This window comes from Metopolophium dirhodum, chromosome 3, assembly GCF_019925205.1.
Source record: "Metopolophium dirhodum isolate CAU chromosome 3, ASM1992520v1, whole genome shotgun sequence".
Classification (NCBI taxonomy): Eukaryota; Metazoa; Arthropoda; class Insecta; order Hemiptera; family Aphididae; genus Metopolophium; species Metopolophium dirhodum.
The window spans coordinates 29,461,747-29,484,302 of NC_083562.1; the positions used below are offsets into that span (position 1 = coordinate 29,461,747).

At 30.4% G+C, this 22,556-nt stretch overlaps 2 protein-coding genes across 2 annotated transcripts; one reads left to right on the forward strand and one right to left on the reverse strand.

Moving 5' to 3' along the window:
- Positions 1–1,356: 1,356 nt before the first annotated feature.
- Positions 1,357–3,755, forward strand: LOC132940616 (uncharacterized). The gene is made up of 3 exons (XM_061008337.1): positions 1,357–2,341; positions 2,567–2,956; positions 3,691–3,755. The coding sequence occupies exons 1-3, from the start codon at positions 1,357–1,359 to the stop codon at positions 3,753–3,755; spliced, it is 1,440 nt and encodes a 479-aa protein (XP_060864320.1).
- A 3,013-nt stretch (positions 3,756–6,768) lies between these two features.
- Positions 6,769–22,199, reverse strand: LOC132940617 (pickpocket protein 19-like). The gene is made up of 12 exons (XM_061008338.1): positions 22,142–22,199; positions 20,928–21,144; positions 14,363–14,566; positions 13,710–13,872; positions 12,807–12,955; positions 12,625–12,729; positions 10,662–10,728; positions 9,651–9,930; positions 7,697–7,756; positions 7,454–7,601; positions 7,265–7,362; positions 6,769–7,045 (listed from the first exon to the last, which is right to left on the reverse strand). The coding sequence occupies exons 1-12, from the start codon at positions 22,197–22,199 to the stop codon at positions 6,828–6,830; spliced, it is 1,767 nt and encodes a 588-aa protein (XP_060864321.1). The 3' UTR covers positions 6,769–6,827.
- Positions 22,200–22,556: the final 357 nt, after the last annotated feature.

Sequence of the window (22,556 nt, forward strand, 5' to 3'; positions counted from 1 at the left end):
AGTTAATATTTTATTTAATATATTTGTTTTATCTTCAAATACAATTGTATTTTTTAAGGTAATGATAACATATCTGTTCTTAAACTTTTGCCTCAACTTTTTCAACCATTAACAATCAAGTTGGACAAAAAGCGTAAACGAGACGGTAAACATTCAATTTGGAGACCATCAAAGGCTGAACAGGCAGATTCTTTTGTTTTATTTATACCTGTAAGTTTCATTAATAAATAGATTTCAAATAATTTTAAGTGTTACTTATTTATGTTTTTAATTATTAATTAAATATAATTTTTTGGTAAATTTTATTTCAGGATGTCTCAGAATTAAGAAATGTTCATGCCCAAAAAATAGAGAAGGCAGTTCAATATGGTACAACATTACAACCATACATAATAATTGTTGACAACACTGACATTTATGCTGTGATCAACAGCATATATTACAAGTTGGAAACACCGTTAAAAGCGTTAGATGTTTGTTACAAATCATATTTTGCTCTGAATTTAAACTATCCTCAAGAAAGTGAACAAATTTGGTTGTTTATCCAAAACTATTTCTTTGATACAACACTCAAGTCCGATAAACATGTTTTATTTGTTAAAACATTTATCAACGATTTAAAAAACATGTAAGCTGTCATTAGGTAGTAAATGCCCACTTGTATTAATATACCTACCTAATATAAAGTAATATTAGGTGTTATACAGTTACTTGTAGTCTACAATGTAGACATTTACCGAATTAAATATTTTATTTTTTGTTAATTTATTGTTTTACTTTACAATAAGTAATTTAATTTAAATTAAAAAAGTATATTTCATTTGAAAAGTTTAATAAATACCTATTACAAATATTAGACGACTTTTGAATACAAAGATGCCTTCTTGTTTTTTGTGCAACACTAAATTCAACTTAAATTCTCATTTGTTAATACATATAAATATTTTTCATGATCCAAAATCCATAGGGGAATTTAAATGTAATGAATTAAACTGCTTTAGAATTTTTAACTCTTTTCATTCATTTAAAAATCATTTAAATCAACATATTAATGTAGACACACAATATATTATAGACACACCTCTTTCCTGTAATTTGCCTGTCATAACAACATCTTCTCAAGGAACCTCTGATTTAAACGATTTCCATTCTATCATTGAAAATTATAATTACCCTCCAAAGCATTGTCCAGAACCAATTACAATTACTGAATTTATTGAAACACTTCAATCCAGTACAGTTTCTTTAGCATCAAAATGGTATAGTAATAATTCAATTCCCAGGAAAATAATTCAAACACTATTTGATGACATTCAGTTTTTTAACGATTCATTTTTATGTAATTTGAAAACAAAAATGTTAGAAATCATAAATTTAAACCAGATTGATTCTAATCAAACAAAAGATTTGTTTTGTATGTTTGATGAACTTTCCAATACATTTTCTTATATCAAGTCTGAACATCTTCGTTTCAAAATGTTTGATAAAATGGGAGTTTTAATTCGTCCAAAAATGGTTGAAATTGGGTATAGATTAAATGACAAGCTAAGAAATGGACGTGTTATATTTGAACCAAAAACAGTTACAATGTCTTTTATTCCATTGAGGTCTGTTCTTAAAATTCTATTCCAAGATTGTAATTTATTTCATGTGATTCTTGAATTTATGAACCACCTAGATTCTAGTTCAATGTGTAGCACTATTAGTAATTTTGTTCAATTCCAACTGTGGCAAAGTAAATTAAAAAAAAATCCAGGAAAAATATTAATACCACTATTTTTGTACTTCGACGATTTTGAAATAAATAATGCATTGGGATCACATGCAGGAACTACTAAACTAGGGGCTGTTTATGTATCCTTGCCATGTTTGCCTCCTGATTTGGCATCTTCATTGGAAAATATATTCTTGGTACAATTATTTAAATCCAATGATAGACAAGAATTTGGAAATCAAGTTATTTTTGCAGAACTTATATCTGAATTAAATTTTATAGAGAATGTAGGGATTGATATATTATATAATGGTGAAATGTATAGAGTATTCTTTTCTTTAGGCTTAATTTTGGGTGACAACTTAGGTTTGCACTCCATACTAGGGTTCACCGAAAGTTTTGTTGCACAATTTCCCTGTCGTTTTTGTAAATCACCAAAACTAGATTGTCATCATCAAGTTACTCAAGTCGATGGGGTGTTAAGAAATAAAACCAATTATGATGAGGACATTTCAATTAATAATATTACTCTTACTGGTCTAAAAGAGCTATGTGTTTTTAATCAAATAAATTCATTTCATGTGACTCAGAATTTTGCAGTTGATATTATGCATGATATTTTAGAAGGTGTGTGTAAATATGATATAGGTATGATCCTTAAAAAAATGATTTATGATTTTAATTATTTCACAATTGATACTTTAAACAATAGAATTGAATCTTTTAATTACGGATCAATTGACATTCGTAACAGACCACCTCTTTTATCAACTGCTCTATTAAAAAATGGCTCAATAAAAATGTCTGCAAGTGAGATGCTTTGTTTTACAAAGTATTTTGCTTTAATTATAGGAGATTTAGTACCATTGAATTCAGAAATATGGTGTCTATACATTAGTCTTAGACAAATAATTGGTATTCTTCTGGAAAAAAGTATAAAATATGATGATATAGACCTTTGTAAAACCCTTATAACAGAACACCATGAGTTGTATATGAATTTATTCAACACAAACCTGAAACCAAAATTTCATCATATGGTACATTATCCAATGGTTATAAAAAATTGTGGCCCATTATCATTAATTTGGTCTATGAGGTTTGAGTCCAAACATAAGGAACTTAAAGAAACAGCTAAATCGATAACATCAAGGAAGAATGCATGTTATACATTAGCTTTGAAACATCAGCTTAATGTAGCTTATAGAATTTTATCAACTAAAAATAAATTAATTGTAAACAGTACTAAATTAGGACGCCATATTTCAATAAATGAATCAAAATTAACTCAATATAATAATTCTGAATTCTTAAATAATAGTTTTAACTTTTTAACTGATAATATTTCATTTGTTTCATGGATTAATTTTAAAGGTACATTGTATAATTATAATAATATGTCAGTCCTTTTACAATTAAGTGAAGATCCATATATTCTACCAATTTTTGGTTTAATACTATCATTGTTTATTACTCAAGATGATAACAAACCATTTATAGTATGCAATGTGTTTGTTTGTAATTATTTTAACGAACATCTTCAATCATATAATGTAACCTTATCAAGTAAATTAGTGTGTTGCTGTATTGAAAATTTAAATAGTGTACACCCAACTGTATGTGTCAAATCTAATGGTTTATGTTATATACCTAAGTAATAGGTACATGTTTTTTTTTTAATACATAAGTTTTCAATGTTATAAAATATAAACTTTATTTAGCTATATATTGCATAACATATGATAATTATTATATTCATATTTTCCATTTACTATTAAATATACATAAGTTTCATTTGATTAGGTAGGTACCTACTGTTTTTTTTTATATAAAATTGAAATTATTCTTTAAATAACAATCTGGATGTAAAATGTATAATAAATACTTACATAATAAAAAAATATTATCAATTATTATTTTATGTTAATAAAAACAGTTTTTTTTACTTACTTTGTATTTATTTACTTTTACCACAGAATGGATTAAATTATTAATTATTACCAGTGCCGGTGCAAGGTTTTGCGGGGCCCAGGGCAAGTAAAAAATATGGGGCCCTCATTCCTATCTTATACATTACATCCCCATTCTAAATTAATTATAGATTTAATTCAAAAAGAAATTTTGTCCATCGATTTTAAATCAAACGATTTTGTACATTAAGTAGGTATGTAAATAAAATCAAAACAATCAATGATAAATGTATTATCTTATTATTTTCATAGAAAATAAACTTATCATCTTAATCACCATTATAAAATATCAGAATACAAATATTATTAATAATTAGCTAGGTACTTAAAAAAATAATACTATAATTAAATACTATAAATACTATAATTAAATGTATAATTGCATAATAGGTGAGTAATAATATTAATTTATAAAGGAAATTTAAAAAAAGTGGGTAAGTCGTTCTGCTGTACAGTAGGTTACAAGTGGGTCAATGTATAAAGGATTGTATTAAACTTGAATTCAATGACATAATATCATTGTATAAGAAAAACGATTCTGAGCGGAGACGGTTTACCAGTCTAGATATTGTTATTATTTATTATATCCTGTAAGTTGAACTTATATTATAATAGGTATTATTATTTTGTATTCATTTCTATGGTGATGAACAAAGCGTTTGAAATTAAAACCCAATTTTTTACGGTTTTTCGTAATTTGTCGGTGATTTTTCCTGTTGCATTAAATAGCTATTGAGAAAATCGAAAAATGACCTTTTTAAAGTACCATCTTGATTCAATTTGCTAGAAGATAAGGTACTATAATATGTTGAAATCAAAGTACTCCTTCTGGTAGATATTTTGTATACAGGATATAAAAAAAAAATAAATAAACACCATTGTAAAACCAATATAGTTTCCTCGCTCCGCTCAGAATCTAAAATGAGTGTGTACAACAATTTATAATATTTTAAATACATAATACATTGTTAAAGTAAAATATTGTCAGTTATAATTCTTTAATTTTTCTAGCTTTTTTGGATGCAAAATCATTTATTATATCTTCATATTTTAGTTGTTCTGTATTATGATTAGGGCTATGATTTATATGAAATAAAAAATGATGAAAAATATGCATTTGTTTTATTAAAAATATGCTAAAATACTTAAATATACTACATAAATATTATTAAATAAATAGTATTTCTATACATTTTTGAAAAAAACTTCAAATTTTCAAATATCTTTCAATAGCCTTAAAAGTTAGATATTTGGAAATTAAAATAAAAGGAAACCTAGCCGTATCACTGTTTATCGAATATTTTACGTTTTTTCAATTTATTTATATCTTTCATAGACAGTTGGTGACTATTATAAGTACTAATATATACCTACATATTATACATACTAATGGCTACACCAAATGCGATAAGCCGATAATGACTTTAAATAGCCGATAAATGAGCACTTTAGTTTTAACAAACATAATATTTTCAACGCATCCAACGAATTTAATCTGGTAGCAATCAACTTAAATTTACTGTACTTGGGTATTTTGGGTAATATGTTGTTAGTTTTTGTCGAGTAATAGGTACAAAGACTCATGATCAAATCTGAACTTGATTTTTTTTTTTTTGGTTTCGTTCAGTTGGGAGCACTAAATAACGAGGCCCCAAAATCGCGGGGCCCGGGGCACGTGCCCCGCTCGCCCCGACGCTTGCTCCGGTACTGATTATTACAATATAATGTAATATATTAATTATTATAAATTTAATCTATTCTACGTGCTTTTACTGCATTTACTAAATTATTTTAGAGCATTGACTATAATTTTATAGTAAGTTAACTAAAATTTTATTTTCTAGTGCAACTATATATTTTAATGCAATTGGTATTTTATTTGGCAGTTTCAACTAATTTAATTAAGGTATATAACTAATTATGAAGTCAAATTGACAGAAAATTGTTATTATATTACCTATAAAGTTTAGTTGCATTTAGTCTGAATGCATTAAAACAACTGTCATCTTAGCTATATGAAATAGTTGAAATGCAACTAACCAATATTTAGATGTGGTGACTATAATATTCTAACTATAAAAAAATAGTATCTGAAACTAAAAATATAGCAATGCCATAGGGAACTATAATTTACAGATAATGTACCTAAAATTGAAGTTAGATAAACCAAACATTTTTTTCCGTGTAGTTTTTAGTGAATCGCCATAAAAATGTAACGATGTTTCATGTGCGGGGCTTCTCTATATTATAGTTAAATGAAATAATATACCTACTTTGTAGTCGAAATAAGGCGCACAAAATGAATTTTATTTTCGATTTCGTTTCAAAACTCTTAAATATAGCCAATATAGGTATAGGTACATAAATTATTAAAATAGTGTAACTATGATTTGTTCTTCATTATAATACACGTGTATTAAACACACATATTTAACATAAAACACTAATCCCTATCCTTACTCCCTACGTATATATAAATCTGAAAGTCTGTCTGTCTGTTACACTTTCTCACCTAAACCACGAAACCGATTTTAATGAAATTTGTTACAGATTAGACCTCGAAGAAGAACATATAGGCTACCTTTTGTTATGAAAAAGATAAATTAGGGTGCTGTAACAATGAATTAAAAACTCACAGTGAAAATTGAAACTTTTTATTTGTTCATAATAATGGTTGCAGATTATTATAGCGTAATAGTAGAAATTAGTATTTTTTTTAGTTTTTGTATATTGGTCACCATTGGTTATTCGGGCAGACCAGGTACAATCATGCATCAAACCGAATATTCGCACATTACTTACCAAGGTGGTTGAGTTTCACTTATGGCCACTCATCGGCGTGTCAGCAATCTATCACAGGTGGATTGCCCACTTGTTATACTTTCGTACATTGTCCACGATACGACGTGTACAGATTTCCTACCTTGGTGGCTGAGTTGCACTTACAGCGAGTTACACCCAAAAGGAGTTGAACAATCGTAATTTTTTTTAAAGTTGCCTTTTTTACGGGCAACGAAGAGCGCAGGATAAGCTAATGAACAATAATAGGTACTAGGTACTGATAATACATCAATATATTATTGTCTAAATGTAGATAACTATAACTTATAAGTTAATACTACTAAAATTACACTTGGAAGAAATTATGGCATCCACGTTTTACTGATCGCGAAATCGTCCATTGTCCAAGTGTCCCTTACGATTCGATGTCCTTTTCCTTTTTTATTTCTTTTGGATTTAACCGATTTTGGTGGCGTCCGGCGCCAATGATAGTAAACCCTCCATGTCAAGAAATATATCAGTTCAATAAAACTTAACAGCGAACCGCCAAGGAACAGACCAGCACAACCGCCAAATGACACTGTGAACGGATTACAAACATGTTTGTGCACGTTTTAAAAAACTATGTTCATAAATTGATACATACATTTTATTTATTTTGGGTATGTAAAAAATAAATTTTAAATACAATTCTATTGTGAATTTTTCGCAATATGTGGTGGCGTAAAATGTGCTACAACGCTGTCTCTAATAATAATTATAATATTAAAAGTTTATAATATTATAAAAAGGTACGTACCTAACAAGTCGAGCCATCCGAGGATCAAGTCCGATCTGTACAGTATGCACGCGCTCTGTTTAAAGTGTAAATCAATGAGTATCGAAGAAGAGGAATTCCTGAAACAACGACGATATTACGACCAATAATGTGAATTGTGATTTAACTATTAAAGTTATATTTGCAGACGATTATAAAGTATCTACTTACTCCATTGACGAAACGGTCTGTTCGGCAATGGTCAGTTCGGGTATGTACATTTGGTGGACGCAATCCGGCATGCATTCGCATTTTAATCCGGGCTTATCTTTCGTGAAAAATGACGTCTGAACGAATGGTATGTAATTGTTAAAATGTTCTGAAACACCCGTATTTCAATAATATAGTTGTTATAATAATATTATTATGTCGAATATGGTTTCATCGAGCCCGCAACATAACGGTTATTCTTACGGTTATTCTTGGACAGACACAATAAATCCTCCGCGTTACAAGGCCGCAACGAGTCGTTTTCTTAAAAAAAAAAAAATGTTTAAATTAATTGATTTCGACTAATTATATTAGTATGTGATTCGCACTATACGTGGACAAAAAATATTGTGACAGACACCATCAACTTACTTTAGTGGCGCGCATGGCGCATCCTTATTAACAAGTGTGGCACTTGCCCTCATTACCTCTTTAAAAAAATATAAAGTTCAAAAGTTTGATACCCTTGGAAAACAGCAAAAAACTTATTTGAGTCTACAGTTTTTAAGTAATAAAGAAGTTAAAGATGCGTTTTTACTTTTTGGTATTATTGAGCAACGGGAGACTATGGTAAAAGGAATAACGGGAAAAAAATAGTAAGCATTAAATATAAATTTAATATGTAGTACAAAACTCGGTTAATTTATTACATTTTTTGTTGGGTCACGATATCTAGAAATTGACATATAAGTATAACATAATATTACAACTTATTATTTATAAAATACATTTATATTATAACCTATTTTAATAGTACATCTGCCAATCGTCCCCCCCCCCTTCCTCTTGACCCTATAATTTGTTATTTTATAATTTTATGAAAATAAAAGGATTATATAATATGGACTAAACACAAGGCCTTATCATTAGAGGTGGTATCACGCAAAGAGTGAGCACCGTTTCAATCGTTCCCGTTTGATAACCAATTCAATTTGATTTGGTAACGTTGCACGTAAAATCGTTCTCAATTGTAGGTAAGTATTCGTTTTATCGCTGCTTACAAATTGCGTCCCGTATAAAAAGGTATAAAAAAAGGTATAATACTAATAATTGTGTCCCGGGTTTTTCTTGAGCACGTCCGAATTGCGTCCGTCCCCATTACCTGCAATATCTAAAATGTTCAAAAGCGAAATTATTGGTTATTATCATTTAATTATATTTTAGTATTATCGATTTAGTATAAACGATTACGTTAAGACATTGATAATTTTCTCGTGAGTTACGTTCTGTAGACAAACACGTTATTTTCGCAGTGCAGTGTTAACGGTTCACTAATCTACGCGTGTTATTTTTTTTAAACTAAGTTTTTAACTTTAATTAAAACCACGTACAGCGGAAAACAACGCAATTTATTTATTATTGATGGGTACATATTTCGATTACAAAAATACTTAAAAAATAAAATTGAAGGGAGGTGTTGTAAGAAAATGTGTACATCTTATATATTTCATATTTTATATATATAATGGCGGGCACCACTCTTTTTAAATTGTTGTTACAATTTAAATGCAATTTACATTATTTATTTATTGATAATATTTGCGCCCTAACGGGCTCAACACAGTACATACAAACAATTATAAATAATACTTAATAATATTGATATAGATTAGAGTAAATGTAATGATAAATTAACTAAAATTTACAATAATAGTATATTATGTATTACTTAAATTAGACTAGACAGTTTAACCTGATTGAGTCATCATTAAAAAAATCAAATTTTTTTAACGTGTTTGCTGTTTTTAGCATTCTATTGATTGGAGCGAATAGACTGTAATTTTGACGGTAGGTAGGGAGTTTAACACGAGGGACAATGAAAGGCACGAGACTCAGAAGCTCAGGGAAAAATTAAAATTAAAATATTGTTTAGTTTTTATAATATAAGATACGCAATTGTACTATACTAAAAAAAAAAAATTAGGGACGCAAGCATGACTACAAAAAATAACCGGAACGCAATTCGTATGCATACGTTTTTTTGGGTAAACGGACAAGTGGTGAGTACTTTGTGAATTTTAAGTTGTCTCAATCGTTCGGACAAAAAGTTAAAAGGTATTACGTTCTTAATCGTTTGATAGTTGGTAGGCGGGTAGCCGGGTAGGTTATTTTTTCCCAGCTACCTGTCGTAAAATAGTCGAGTGCCAACGAGTCTTACTTTTCATGAGGCCGAACATGGCCTCCAGATAACAGCCACATTCATTAACCATGTGGAACATATAACAAGCCATTCTGCAATTTCGTCTCAGGTAATAATTCGTGCCCATCCCGGTTGGGCTTTCATCGCCGAAGTAACAGTTTCTCTGCTTCGGGCTCAGTCTCTTGGTCCTATGCGTGTTGTATATCCGATCTCCCCACACATTTATGTTCCCGAAGTTCCCAGCCATCACGACCATGTCCGAGCCGAGTGGAGCGCCTTTGGGTTCACCCATCAATATCTTTTCGAATGCGAAAACACGGTCGGATGGTTTATACCATGGAGATATTATAAAAACATATTAATTAGTACCTATTACAGTTGTAGTAGTTAAGCGTTCCGTACGAACACTTCAAACGAAACAGATTAAAAATAAATATTTTCAAATTTTCAAACGTTCTTTTACAGTTTAAACAAAACATGCAAAGCGTCGACTGTATTATAATTACAGTAAACTCTCGTTACGTCGAAACTCAAGGGGGACAAGTTCAAGATATCGAGTTTAATTTTAATGGTAAATATTTCAAGAGGATTTCAATTGAGTTCTGTCTATAATTGAAAAAAATTTTTTTTTAATATTGTTTTTCTGTTAAGTGATGTAAAATGCGATGTCAGCACAGAATACCACGGGAAATCACATTTTTTGTTTTATCGTAGAAAATGTGGCGAGAGAAAATAATATGACCAGAACATATTGTAATATTTTACCACGCATAATATGTGTTTAATTTGTATTTTCATGATATGTTCTTTTTAAATTAAATAACAGCTAGGGGACTATTGAGTACCTACAAAGTTATCCGTGGGCTACCTATTTTCGGTCATTATTAATATTATAATACCTTACAAAGCTATAACTATTATATGCACAAGTCTATAGTGATTTACGTGTATTTGATAATTTACATGCGTCTATACTCTATAGTGGTCTACATTTCATACAAATGCAATAATAATAATATACTCGTTTACCCGGATTGACGGTTTGGCGTTTACATTAGGAGCTACTTGTTCCGGTGACATTGTCGAAATGTACATTCTGTGTCAGCAACAGTTTTTTCACATTTTCCATCGAAGTAATTGTACGGAAGTAAAACGCAACAAACAAAATAGGTACACAATATTAATAATTATATAACTTTTATAAAATTTTGCAGCGTTATTAAAATCTCAAAAAAAAACCCTCCAAACTCCGTATAAAAAAAAGCTAATTACCCATATAAAAAAATGGCTCTAAAAATAATTGTGATATCGTTTTATAGCTTAGTCTTTGAACTATAAATATAATTTAGGTAAAAATAGTCTGCTAAGTAATTGAACTTAGCTTGGTGACTTTAAAACACTTGATAAGTAATACACTACTTATTTAAATGATAGTATAGACAGGATTAAATATTATTTTATTTATGTAATCATTATGTTATTGTATATTTAAATTTTTAACTTAAGTCGCCAAACTAAGTTCAATCATTTAGCAGACTATTTTAACAAAAATGATATCTATAGCTCAAAGATTTAACTGTAAAATGATATCACAAATTTTAAAACAGTTTTTTTTTTTAAAATAGGTACCTGGTACCAACTTTGAGGTTTTTTTACACGGAGTTTGATGGAGTGTTTTGTTTGGATATCATTCACGAGTTGTTGAAGATTAAGTCCAATTTTAGAGAAATATTTTTAAATAATGTTTATATTTAAATAGCCAAACATTATCGCTAACCACAATTCTCGATCAACGTTTTAAATATATAATTGTGTTCCCTTTATCGTAAAATCGTAAATAGGTACCTACCAAATATACGATAGTCGATACCACACAATATACCACACTTTGACGTTAAACGTAAATCGAATAGTAGTTAATAGTAATCAAACATAATATTTATATTACAAAAAATATTATCAAAAGCTTGTTTAGCTCTTTATATTGAATAAATAAAAGTTTTTAAAACGACAAGTTGTGGGCCGAATCGAATTAAGTAAAAAACCGACCATTTTATAAATTTAAAATTAATCCAATTAAACAAGGTGTATACCTGATGTACCTACAGTAGGACGTTACATGTGGTTCACTGTAATGGATGCTGTTAAATTTTAATTCAATAATATAATATAATTATATGCGAACAATTCTGAGCGGAGATGGACTGTCGGTCAGTCTATATTATAATAATATTTTAAATTACAAATAAATAACTAAAATCGTTATTCTTCGTTTAAATATCTAATTTCGTCTAAATTTGAACATAACATACCAATAAAAAAACCATGTTTATAATATTATTTTGGTTTAAATTTTTCGTGACAGTATGTAGGTACTACTTATGAGATTCAGAGATTAGAAACATATGAAATTTGACAAATTTTAAACTTGAATGCTTATAGAAAAAAAATCTAAAATGTATATAAACACAGTTATTTTTTATAGACATATTAAAATTAAGCATAACGATTTTAATTATTTTGTGGAAATTTAAAAATATTACTCGTGGGTACTTAATACTTATAGAGTACATTATTATATTTTCAAATGCAACTTTTTTGGCAAAAATTAATTGGAACCACTGTAAGCTATACTGATCTAATAGTAAAATAAATTACTTAAATCACAATAATATCATACAATTGACGTAGTAATATTATAGACTGAAAGTCTTCACTCAGAATCGTTTTCATATACAATGAATATTGAATTCAATTTTAACACATCTATTTAGTGACTTTCTGCACACCTAGTGTACAGCGTTACCCACTTACCCTCTTTTTTTTTATTATAAATCTTCAAACGTATAATTTGTTTGAGTTAAAATTACTGGAAGGTAAGAACAAACTTGTTAATAAGGAATATAATTTGTTTTGTATTATTGAAATTCAATTTTTTTAAATATTATTAAATAATTACATTGACCAATGAAGTGTCTTACGACTCGTTTACCTGACGCCCGACCACTGGCCCTTATTGTCGGTCGTCCTAGGTCGGAATTCGCCGGACTCAGTTTGCCAAAACGTCCCGATAAGACCTGAGGTCACACCCACTCTCCTGCATGGGAACAATGTGCCAATGATAAATTATATTTTTACAATACCTATTATTAATGTACAAATCTCGACACTCACACTCTGCCGTACTCTGAGAAATCAGAATTGAACGAATGGCAAAGGCCGAATTCGGTGCGCTGCAACTCGAATATGTCGCAACAATTGACCTGTTTGAATTTCCACCAACAACCTCCACAGCAAAACACTTCATTACACGGCCTCATCACCTGTGTAATACGTCATGTACCTAATAATAGTACATATAACAACATCCATCTATCAAATAATATCGTAAAATTTAAAATGTCGACATCCAAGTTTAATGTTTAAATTATAGTAGTATAGTATTATTATTATAATAATTAATAATACTATATTAGAGAGATTAAAATGTTTGAAAATGTATTATACAATTTTAAAAGAAGATAAGTCATGATATTATTTTGTAAAATATTATCTAAAGAAGAAGTCACTTCGGTTACAACGCGCACCGTCGCTGGTTCGAATATCGGTCACGGGCAGCACTTCTCTCCTGGTAGACATCTGTCCGGAGAGAGGACGCCATCCCCCGACCGGGCATGGTAGAAACCTACGGGTGCCCAATTTTAAATTCTGCCAAACTAAAACACACGTGTTTGCAAAAATCTACAGTACCCCCCCCCCCTTCACAGTTAAAAACCACCCAATGGCCTAAGTTTCCGCGGGTTAATTAATAATAATAAAAAAAAAAGAAGTCACAATTTTATTATATAGTACAATAGTATAATATTAGTATGTAAATCCAAGTTAACACTATAATATACCGGACATAAATGTGGTATTCAACTGTAGTAGGCAGGTAACATGTTCCCACTATTTTGTTACCTACGCACATCAAAATAATATGTACAACAGTGCAACAACCACACAAGTACACAACACGGTACATATGGAGTTTGAAACAGGATTTAGAAAACGTATAAAGCAACGTTGTGCATTAACCTTCAATAATAGTGCGGTTAGGTTCAGATGGTTGAGCTTTGAAAGTTCCGTCACATTCCATAACTCGTCGAAATCGTCGAAATCTCCGTAAGACATCACCGAGAACGTTTTCAACACTTTCCTCACGGCGGGCAACAGGTCTGGATCAGTCCCCGGCACGTCTCTATACATATATCGACATACGGTTAATTACGCAAATTTTTGGAATCTTTAAAGATAGTAATAACTATTTATTAGAGGTTGATCAAACTTAGTATTATGGTCTCGAACCAAACTTTTAAATCGTTTATCAAACCGAACAATTCAGTGTGATATCAAACTCTCGAACCCAACATTCAATTTAACATTGAATCAAACCCGTGTCAATTATCGACATAAGTACACGATTCCGTATGATTTTTCATGCAACGTTTATAGTGTTGTTTGCTCTCGTTATTATAAGGTATAATAACATTACAATAGTGCTTAATATTTACATTTATCTTATACTCTTTGTGCACGAGATAATTTAAGAAAAAAAATTGTTTATCTTGAACACGTGAAACGGTTGATTGATATTATGAACATGAATACTAGAATATAATATAATGTGTATATAATACATAATATTTTAAGTTATAACCTAACTTATTACGAATTAGTGATAATATTACCTTGGCGTTAATCGCATTACGCGTTCCCAATCCACCCTAGAACTGTCACATATCACCACCATCGGAAACGCTATTTTTGCGTAGCTTAAAAAAGTCGTCTCGACCACCGTGTCGATCGAACTCTTGTTGTACGTCTTCCACGACTCGACGATTGCGTAAGTGGCGAACAAGACGGCGCACATGACAGTCATCGTCCAAAACGCTCTGAAAATTGCGATACGCAGCATAAATTCAATTAAGTGCATCTCCATGATCTCATGGTTTTACAAAACAATCATATCGTTTAAATACGCGTCCATATATATATATTTCACATCCACTTAGGTAGGGTCTTAGTGTAATCGTATTTTTCACGAAATGGATATCGTTTTGAAATTTCATGAAATGAACATAATATTATACATTTCATGAAATGGAAACTCTTATTTTACACTTTGTGTAATATATTGTAAATTAATTACATTATAATATCATATGGGGCAAATTTATTTTGTCATGGTAAGTATATTATAGTAATTTGTTGTAATTCAGTAGTACTGAATAATGTTATAGTTATTATATTGTGTAGTATAATACCTGTATAGTATACACTCGTCATCATACTTGATCGTATCAATTTTATGAGTGTGATAGTCCAAGGCTGGGCAAGTTAATGATTTTTTTAAACTTTTTATTAAGTTAAAAAAAAAATAATTTGTTTATACAGCGCTAGCGTATTTAATTTTTTCCAAAACTAACTTATGGACTATATGTGTTTATACTTTATACAGTATTTCCATATAAGTTAGATTCAAATGATAAAATTTTTAACTTTAAACAATTAACGGTAAATATTTTTTGACATGAAAACGAAATAGACTAAAATAGTGAAATATAATAAAATTAAAAACAAAATAAATTAACTTAACTTACTTCTTAAAATGAAAAATTAATTCGTTAATTTAACGTTAATTAAAAAATAAATTTAGTAAGTTAACAGTTAAGTTAATGAAAAGCTAAAAGTAACTAGGTAGTTAAGTTAAAAAGTTAAAATAAAATTAACTTTTTTTAACTTAACTTTAACTTTTAACTCGTTAATGCCCAGCCTTGTGTGATACCACCGAAATTTTAGAAAAATCCTATATTCTATTGTTTTTATTTTTGTATGATTCCAGTATAGTTGAGTATACGTTATCTGACCAATAGTGGTTAAAATGTCCAGTAATATCTATCTATATCTATACCTATGTATAAATGTGAAAATGTGAAAATGAGATCTTTGATGCTAATGAACTCGAGAACCACTCATCCGATAGTTATGCGGTTTTTTTAAAATTATAGGGTCTATCGGGAAGCAGTTTTTAAGCATAGTTTTATGGATCCAATTCCACGAAACATCGAGAGATAAAGATAATAAGAATACACCAGTTGCATCCAGTAAAATAAAATTAGAAAACATAAATAATAATTTGTAAAATGTTTTTCCTGTCGATGTGGGGTATACTAGCTGCTAGATTTGTATTAACTTAGGTAGTTACCTTACTATGGTATTTGGGCTTCAATGTGTTTTCAAATACTGATTATGATTTTAACGTGACCTGAGATACAATAAAGTAAACTGAGATAGAATTTTCAACCCCTATAGGTAGCTGAATAGTAGTTGAGAGATATTTTTTTATTTATTTAAATGGTTGTCTTTGGTTACATATTACATTAGGTACCTACTATTATAATTAGTAGAAATTCAACGCCCCGGCAAGGTAGTAAGTATAAAAAGAAAAGTAAACGAGTAGACCTCTCTCAGTTTTTTTTTATTAATCGTTTTAATGTTTTTAAAAATATATTATCTATGCTATTTTTATACACGCTTATACATTTCATAATCACTTTGTGAATACAATATACTATATTATGTCGATCGAAATTTGTATTTATAATTTTGTAGCTGTATTATTACCATAGGTTATGGCAAAAAAAAATAAAGTAAATACAATTTTTTATTTATTAATTTTAGTTTATTATCATATGAGTTCAGAGAATAATTTATTTAGGAGGGAGGGAGGCTATGCATAACTTTTAAGAGAGCATATAGCCACTCCACTACTCCAGCCTCATTCGTTGAGCTTATATTATCTATAATCTATATCCATGGTTCATTATCATAATATTAATTATCTACAGATATTATAGTTAAAACTTATAACTTATCATGGCGGGGTGCCACCATTAGGTGACTTCCTTCTCCCGTCAATCAAACCACATTAAATCTACTTATTGTATAAAGTGTAAATACAGAATGTAAATATAAATTTTTGTTCAATAATAATAAAAACTTATTAGGTAGGTATAGCATTAATATCTTATACATACACAACTATACAGGCATCTGGCTATAATTGAATAAACAACTTTTCCGTTTGAAATGCTAAAAACGAAATTATATGGTAAATAATATTATAATACTATAAATAATAATATCTTGGACCATAGTAACGAAATTTGTTTATTTATATTTAAGTTTTTAAAATTAATTATTCACACTAACCATTGGCACCCATTGAAATCAATACCGGACGAACTTGGAGAGAAACGCTGGTTGAGTTAGATAGAATCATCGGGGAATGTCCAGGAACTGGAGTGGCGCCTATACAATAACGAGACATACTGCACCGAGGACAAAGAGAGGACTACCGGCGGGTTGTCGGGCCTGGACACCACGGGGCCGATCCCGAGGGAACGCGGTCGGCCTCATATGCGGTGACCGGGTCACGTTCTCATTACGCCGCGACGACGGCTTATTAGGGCGGTGTACTACAACATATGCGGCCGAACGGCCGGCGGAGGAGGAGGAGGATGCGAACTCGACGGCGAAGTTAGATAAAAAATAATATGGCATGCAGCGGCGGCACTTGGAGCAGCCGCAGAAGAGGATCGGGATCAGCGAGGACGAGTTGGGAGATCAGCCGCCGTCGGAGGACCACCGAAAGCATAATATGTCATGGAAATTTTGCCCACGTCCGGGAAACTGGCCCGCCCATGAGTGACGACGGTGTTCGTTCTGCCGTGGTAGGGGGCAAGTGGCCGGGCGAACCGGACTAGAAAGCGGCTGCAGATGTAGAGGTGCGCGTGCCAGAGTTGCAGGTGTCGGAACCGGAGATGGTAACAACAGAGTAGAAGTTGAGGAGGAACAAACGGAGGTGACGATAAACTGAACGGGGTAAGAAGAGACGTGGCAGTTCATCGAGAAGCGTGAAATATGACATAAAAATCACAGCAAAAGATCAGCTTAAAGCCGTGTCCGACTCCAAATCATCAAATATTATAATTATACTATACCAATAATTATCAAACAAAATGACAAAATATACTATAACGTAAGTTATAAACATACAATATTTATGAACTAAGAGTGTTAGGACTTATTATATAATATACCATAACAATATTATACTATAACAATAATATAAATATGTCGTGAAAAAAATCAAAATTGTTAATAATTTTCCGTAAAATTACAATTTCAGCATACCTACGATTGACCGGCGAGCTTCCAAATGTTATGCTCGCCGGAATTCTTGAATCCATAATGTCGCGCTTCTCGGAACTGCCGTTACCGTCAAAATTCTTACCAACCGTCATCTCCAAATGTTCATCCTCCTTCTCATGTCACCATCTCCACGGGTCCGACACGCACGGCCCGCACCTTGATCTGCAGCCGGAAGCTTTCTAGTCCGAACCGCCCGGCCGACAGCCTGCCTGCCCCCAGAACGAACACTCGGTTTCACAGACGTGGGCAGCATTTCCGTGGTGGTGGTGGTCCTCCGGCAAAGGCTGAGTTCCAGACTCGACCTCTGCTTGCCGCTTCTCGATCCCGTGCAGGCTGCTGCCGCCGCTGCATGCCATAGTAATCGCCGTCGAGCACTAGAGCATCCTCATCTCGTTTCGTCCAGAGTACTGCCGGCTTGGGTCGGCCGCTTGTTGTAGTGCACCTCGTGCCGTCGTCGCGGCCCGACGAGAACTCCTGAAGGGGTGGCTCGGTGGCCGCCGGCGTCCTAGTCCGACAGTCCGCCGAAAAATGTCCTCTCGTCGTCCTTCGTGTGCAGTATGTCTATGAGCCGGACGTTCCCTGATTTACAATCAGCGTTTTTACTCGACGGTTTGCCCGAATCGTTCGGTTAAAAAAAATTGTTTAGACTAGTTGTATTATACTTTATGATTTGGATTAATATAAGTAATATTTTTTTAATTTTTTTTTGTTCATAACTTTTAATAACATATACTTCGGTATAACTAAAATAACTAATATGGCTATTGGCTATGTACCTACACCGACACACCGTTAATAATATTATAATTTGTACAAAATACAGATCCGATAAACGTGGAGCGAGTTCGTATGGGAAATTGTTTTCAAGAAATATCGATAGGTATTTTTATACACACTCATGCATTGTACAACATAAACAATAACACTAGTGTAAATCAGGAATAGGCGAATTAATACTTTCATAAATTGTCTTAGAATACAAAATACATTTGATTTTAATAAGTAATTGCCAAATACAGAACACTATACACTTGAAAAAAAAACTACATAATTAAATATAAATAAATTGTAAATTTTTTAAGTATTTTCAATAAATTGATGGTTGTTTTATAATATCCTAATTGTTTTGATTTTTTTCGAAAACCTTGACCTAGTCTGAGCTATAAAGAATTAAAATGTGTCTTAATCAGTGGTAATAGGTTGAGTATGAAAAACTAATTAGTATTTACTTAGAATATTAAAAAAAAAATTAATACTAAGTAGGTAGGTAGTAGGTACATAATAATAAATAGTATACTTATATAAATAACAAATAATTAATTTAAAACTTTAATTTTTTTTTTTAAATTAACATACCTATATAATGTATGTTTTTAGTCTGGATATAACTCTTTATTTTCCGTCGGATTTTTCGTAAGGTTTTTGTTGTCATGGTTATACTTATTAACAAAAACATATTTATGATTCATAGATTTTCCTTGTAAAGGCTGTATGCTTTTTCAGACCATTGCATACTAGGGGTTTTTTTTATCCTCTTTATACATTTTAAGTAATGCATTTACAAATGTAATGCTAATGAGTAATGACCTTAGCAGTCGAAGCAGAAATCATTATAACTTCAAGACTAATAATAATAATAATATAGTATAAAATATAATTAAGAGGATGTGAAATTTAAATATAGGATATATAATACATTTTAAAAGCACACAGTATAAATTCTAAATACAATAAACAATTATTAAATATTGAATTTCAAATTGTACAAGTGAGTGAGTACCTATGTATGATATATATATTATATATATATATAAAAAAACTTAATTCAAATAATTCAAAAACTGTCCATCCCCGACAGTTATTATTATAAGTCCTACTGCTGTCTGAACGAGTTTTCAAAATAATTGCACACTTTACAAAGTCGCCTGCTATACTTTTGCAGGCCTTCTAAAATAGTACCGAATTGCGTGGTTGTGCGTATATCGCCCGACTAGAGAACAAAAATTTAATTGTACCTACGGTTATTAATAACGTAAACATTAACTATGATGGACTGCGTCACAACATGCGTATTATGCCAGTAAATAATTGAAAATATGCTCCGCCGCGTTTGTTTATCAACAATATATCTAATAATATACAATTATAATATAAATTATGTATTATAAAAAAGCGAGTAAGTGAATATCACTCTGCTGTACAGTAGGTTACGAGTGGCCAGTGGGTTACTGTATAATGGATTGTATTAAATTTGAATTCAATGATATCATATTATCATTGTATACGAAAAACGATTATAAGCGGAAACGGTTTTTCAGTCTAGGTATTTTATATTGTTATTATATTTTATTATAGCCTGTAAGTTTAATTAGTATTATAAATGACAACAAAATAACTGAAATCGTTATTTTGGCATGGACAACGTAGGGCAGGACAGCTAGTAATATATAAACTTGTATAATAAGATAAGATCATATTGTAATGGTTTGTACATTTTTTTTTACAAATGTTTTTTTTCAAACAAATCTTTGGCATGGACAACGTCAGGCAGGACAGCCAGTAACATACTAACATGTGTATTTTTATATATTATTAACTTGTATAATATCTAATAAGATAAGAGCATGTTGTTGTTTAAATTTAAGAAAAGTTTTAAAATATTACGCAAATTGTAAAACGTAAAATTTCATGAAAAATATGATTACACTAAACGGTCGTGAAATATATGTAGATGTGTAACAATAATATCATGTATTAATTAATATTATAATCAAAGGTATATTATTAATAATTATATTATTAAGATATAGGAAGTGTCACTACTTGGTGGCTTCTTTCAACAACTCTTTCATTTTCACGTAATTTAGCCCATATTCTTATTGTGCCTCCAAAATATTATTAAGATAATTATTTACTACAATATCAGTATCTGATACTTGGTAATGGTCAGATTTGTTAAATGGTCATTGGGTCACTCGTCTGTTATTATAATACTAGTACCTACTGAATTAATTATTAATTTTTTCGCGTTTCTCATACTTTTCTACGGTGCTCCGATCGTTCCGGATGATGTGGTTTAGGCCGTGCAACGAACACTGATCGCAAATGTCGTCCAAAACGTTCTTCCATACGTTATTTGCGCGACGTTTCACGTCGGACACGCGGGACGATCTATTCCGGAACCGAACGAGATCGACTCTTCTGGACATGGACGACTGGCTTGGGCACGTCATCGAGACGATGAAAATAAATTGCACTTACCGCCGCGTTATAAAATTATACGACCGTCGTTCGTAGGTCTTGTTAAAATACAATATACATATAATAATATATAATCTAGCGAACGGACCTTTTCAAAACCATAATTATAGGTTAGGTTAGGTGTGCTTAAAACGATTATAATAATATAAAAATATTATTATTATATTGTATATCACATTACAATACTCATACAATGTTTATTGTCGTGTTTTCCGTTCGAATTTCCGTCACACACGTCTCGATATATGCTTATAACATGATACACACAATAATATTATTTATATACATTTTACAGGACGTGACAACCTAAGTTTATACGACGTACGACGCATAATATACTATTATTATATTTTTTACTATGCTCATACAATTATTATTATGTGATACTTTTACGTATCTTTTTCCGGTATAAGAAATTCGGTCATATATAGTAGAAATAATAAAGCGTACATATTAATATTATATATAATATATATATTGTGTTTCGACTTTTGGCTTTTAATTGATGCGTTTCACCGGGAACTTTTCGATCCGACCTTCGAACAAATGTTATAAAAAGGCGAAATAATTGTATTATATACTGTTATGATATGATGATAATATATTATTTAAATATAATAATAAATAGTGTGTATTTACTGTATAGTTTAATAAATTCCGAAATAGATACTCTAAAGTTCCAGTCAAATTTATATGCTTTTCAATAATGGTACATTACAAAATATTTCAATGAATCTCAATATTAACAAATATGCTATAATTTCAATTTTAATTTATATACAACAATTCAAATATATATTACGACTGTAAATTATTTTATTCGACAATTAAACGATTATCCGTTGTAAATTACTTAGGGTTTTACTTTAATGAGAAATTAAACTTTAATTTTCAAACTTGAACTCTGATAAACTTGAACTCTGATTATTACCTAGTTTTTTTACTTTTATTTCTTTTTCATTTCTCTTAATGTATTCATTTTTCCGTTATACCTAGTATTAACTGAAGAGTAATATCAATGGATATTTTTCTCTTATCATGTGAACCCATGTCAAAAATTCTATTACTCAAATTTACTTATTGTATTATAATAAATATAGATTGTAAATAAATTTTATTTAAAAAAAAAAAAAAAATTTTCAAATTTACAATATAAGAAATACTTATAGCATTATCAAAATTAGGATAATTAAAACAAAGTTTCTCTGAGTTTAAAAATCAATAGGTATTCGATAAAAAAATTTTATTTCTCAATAGTAGGTAAGTACAAGTAGGTACGCTCCCAACTCGAATAATAATATGTTACTCTTAACTAGTGGCCAATTAATCATTCTCAATTGTTAGAATCCATTTAAAATATTCATATTATATTAACTAAGGAACATTCAAATATAATATATTATAATG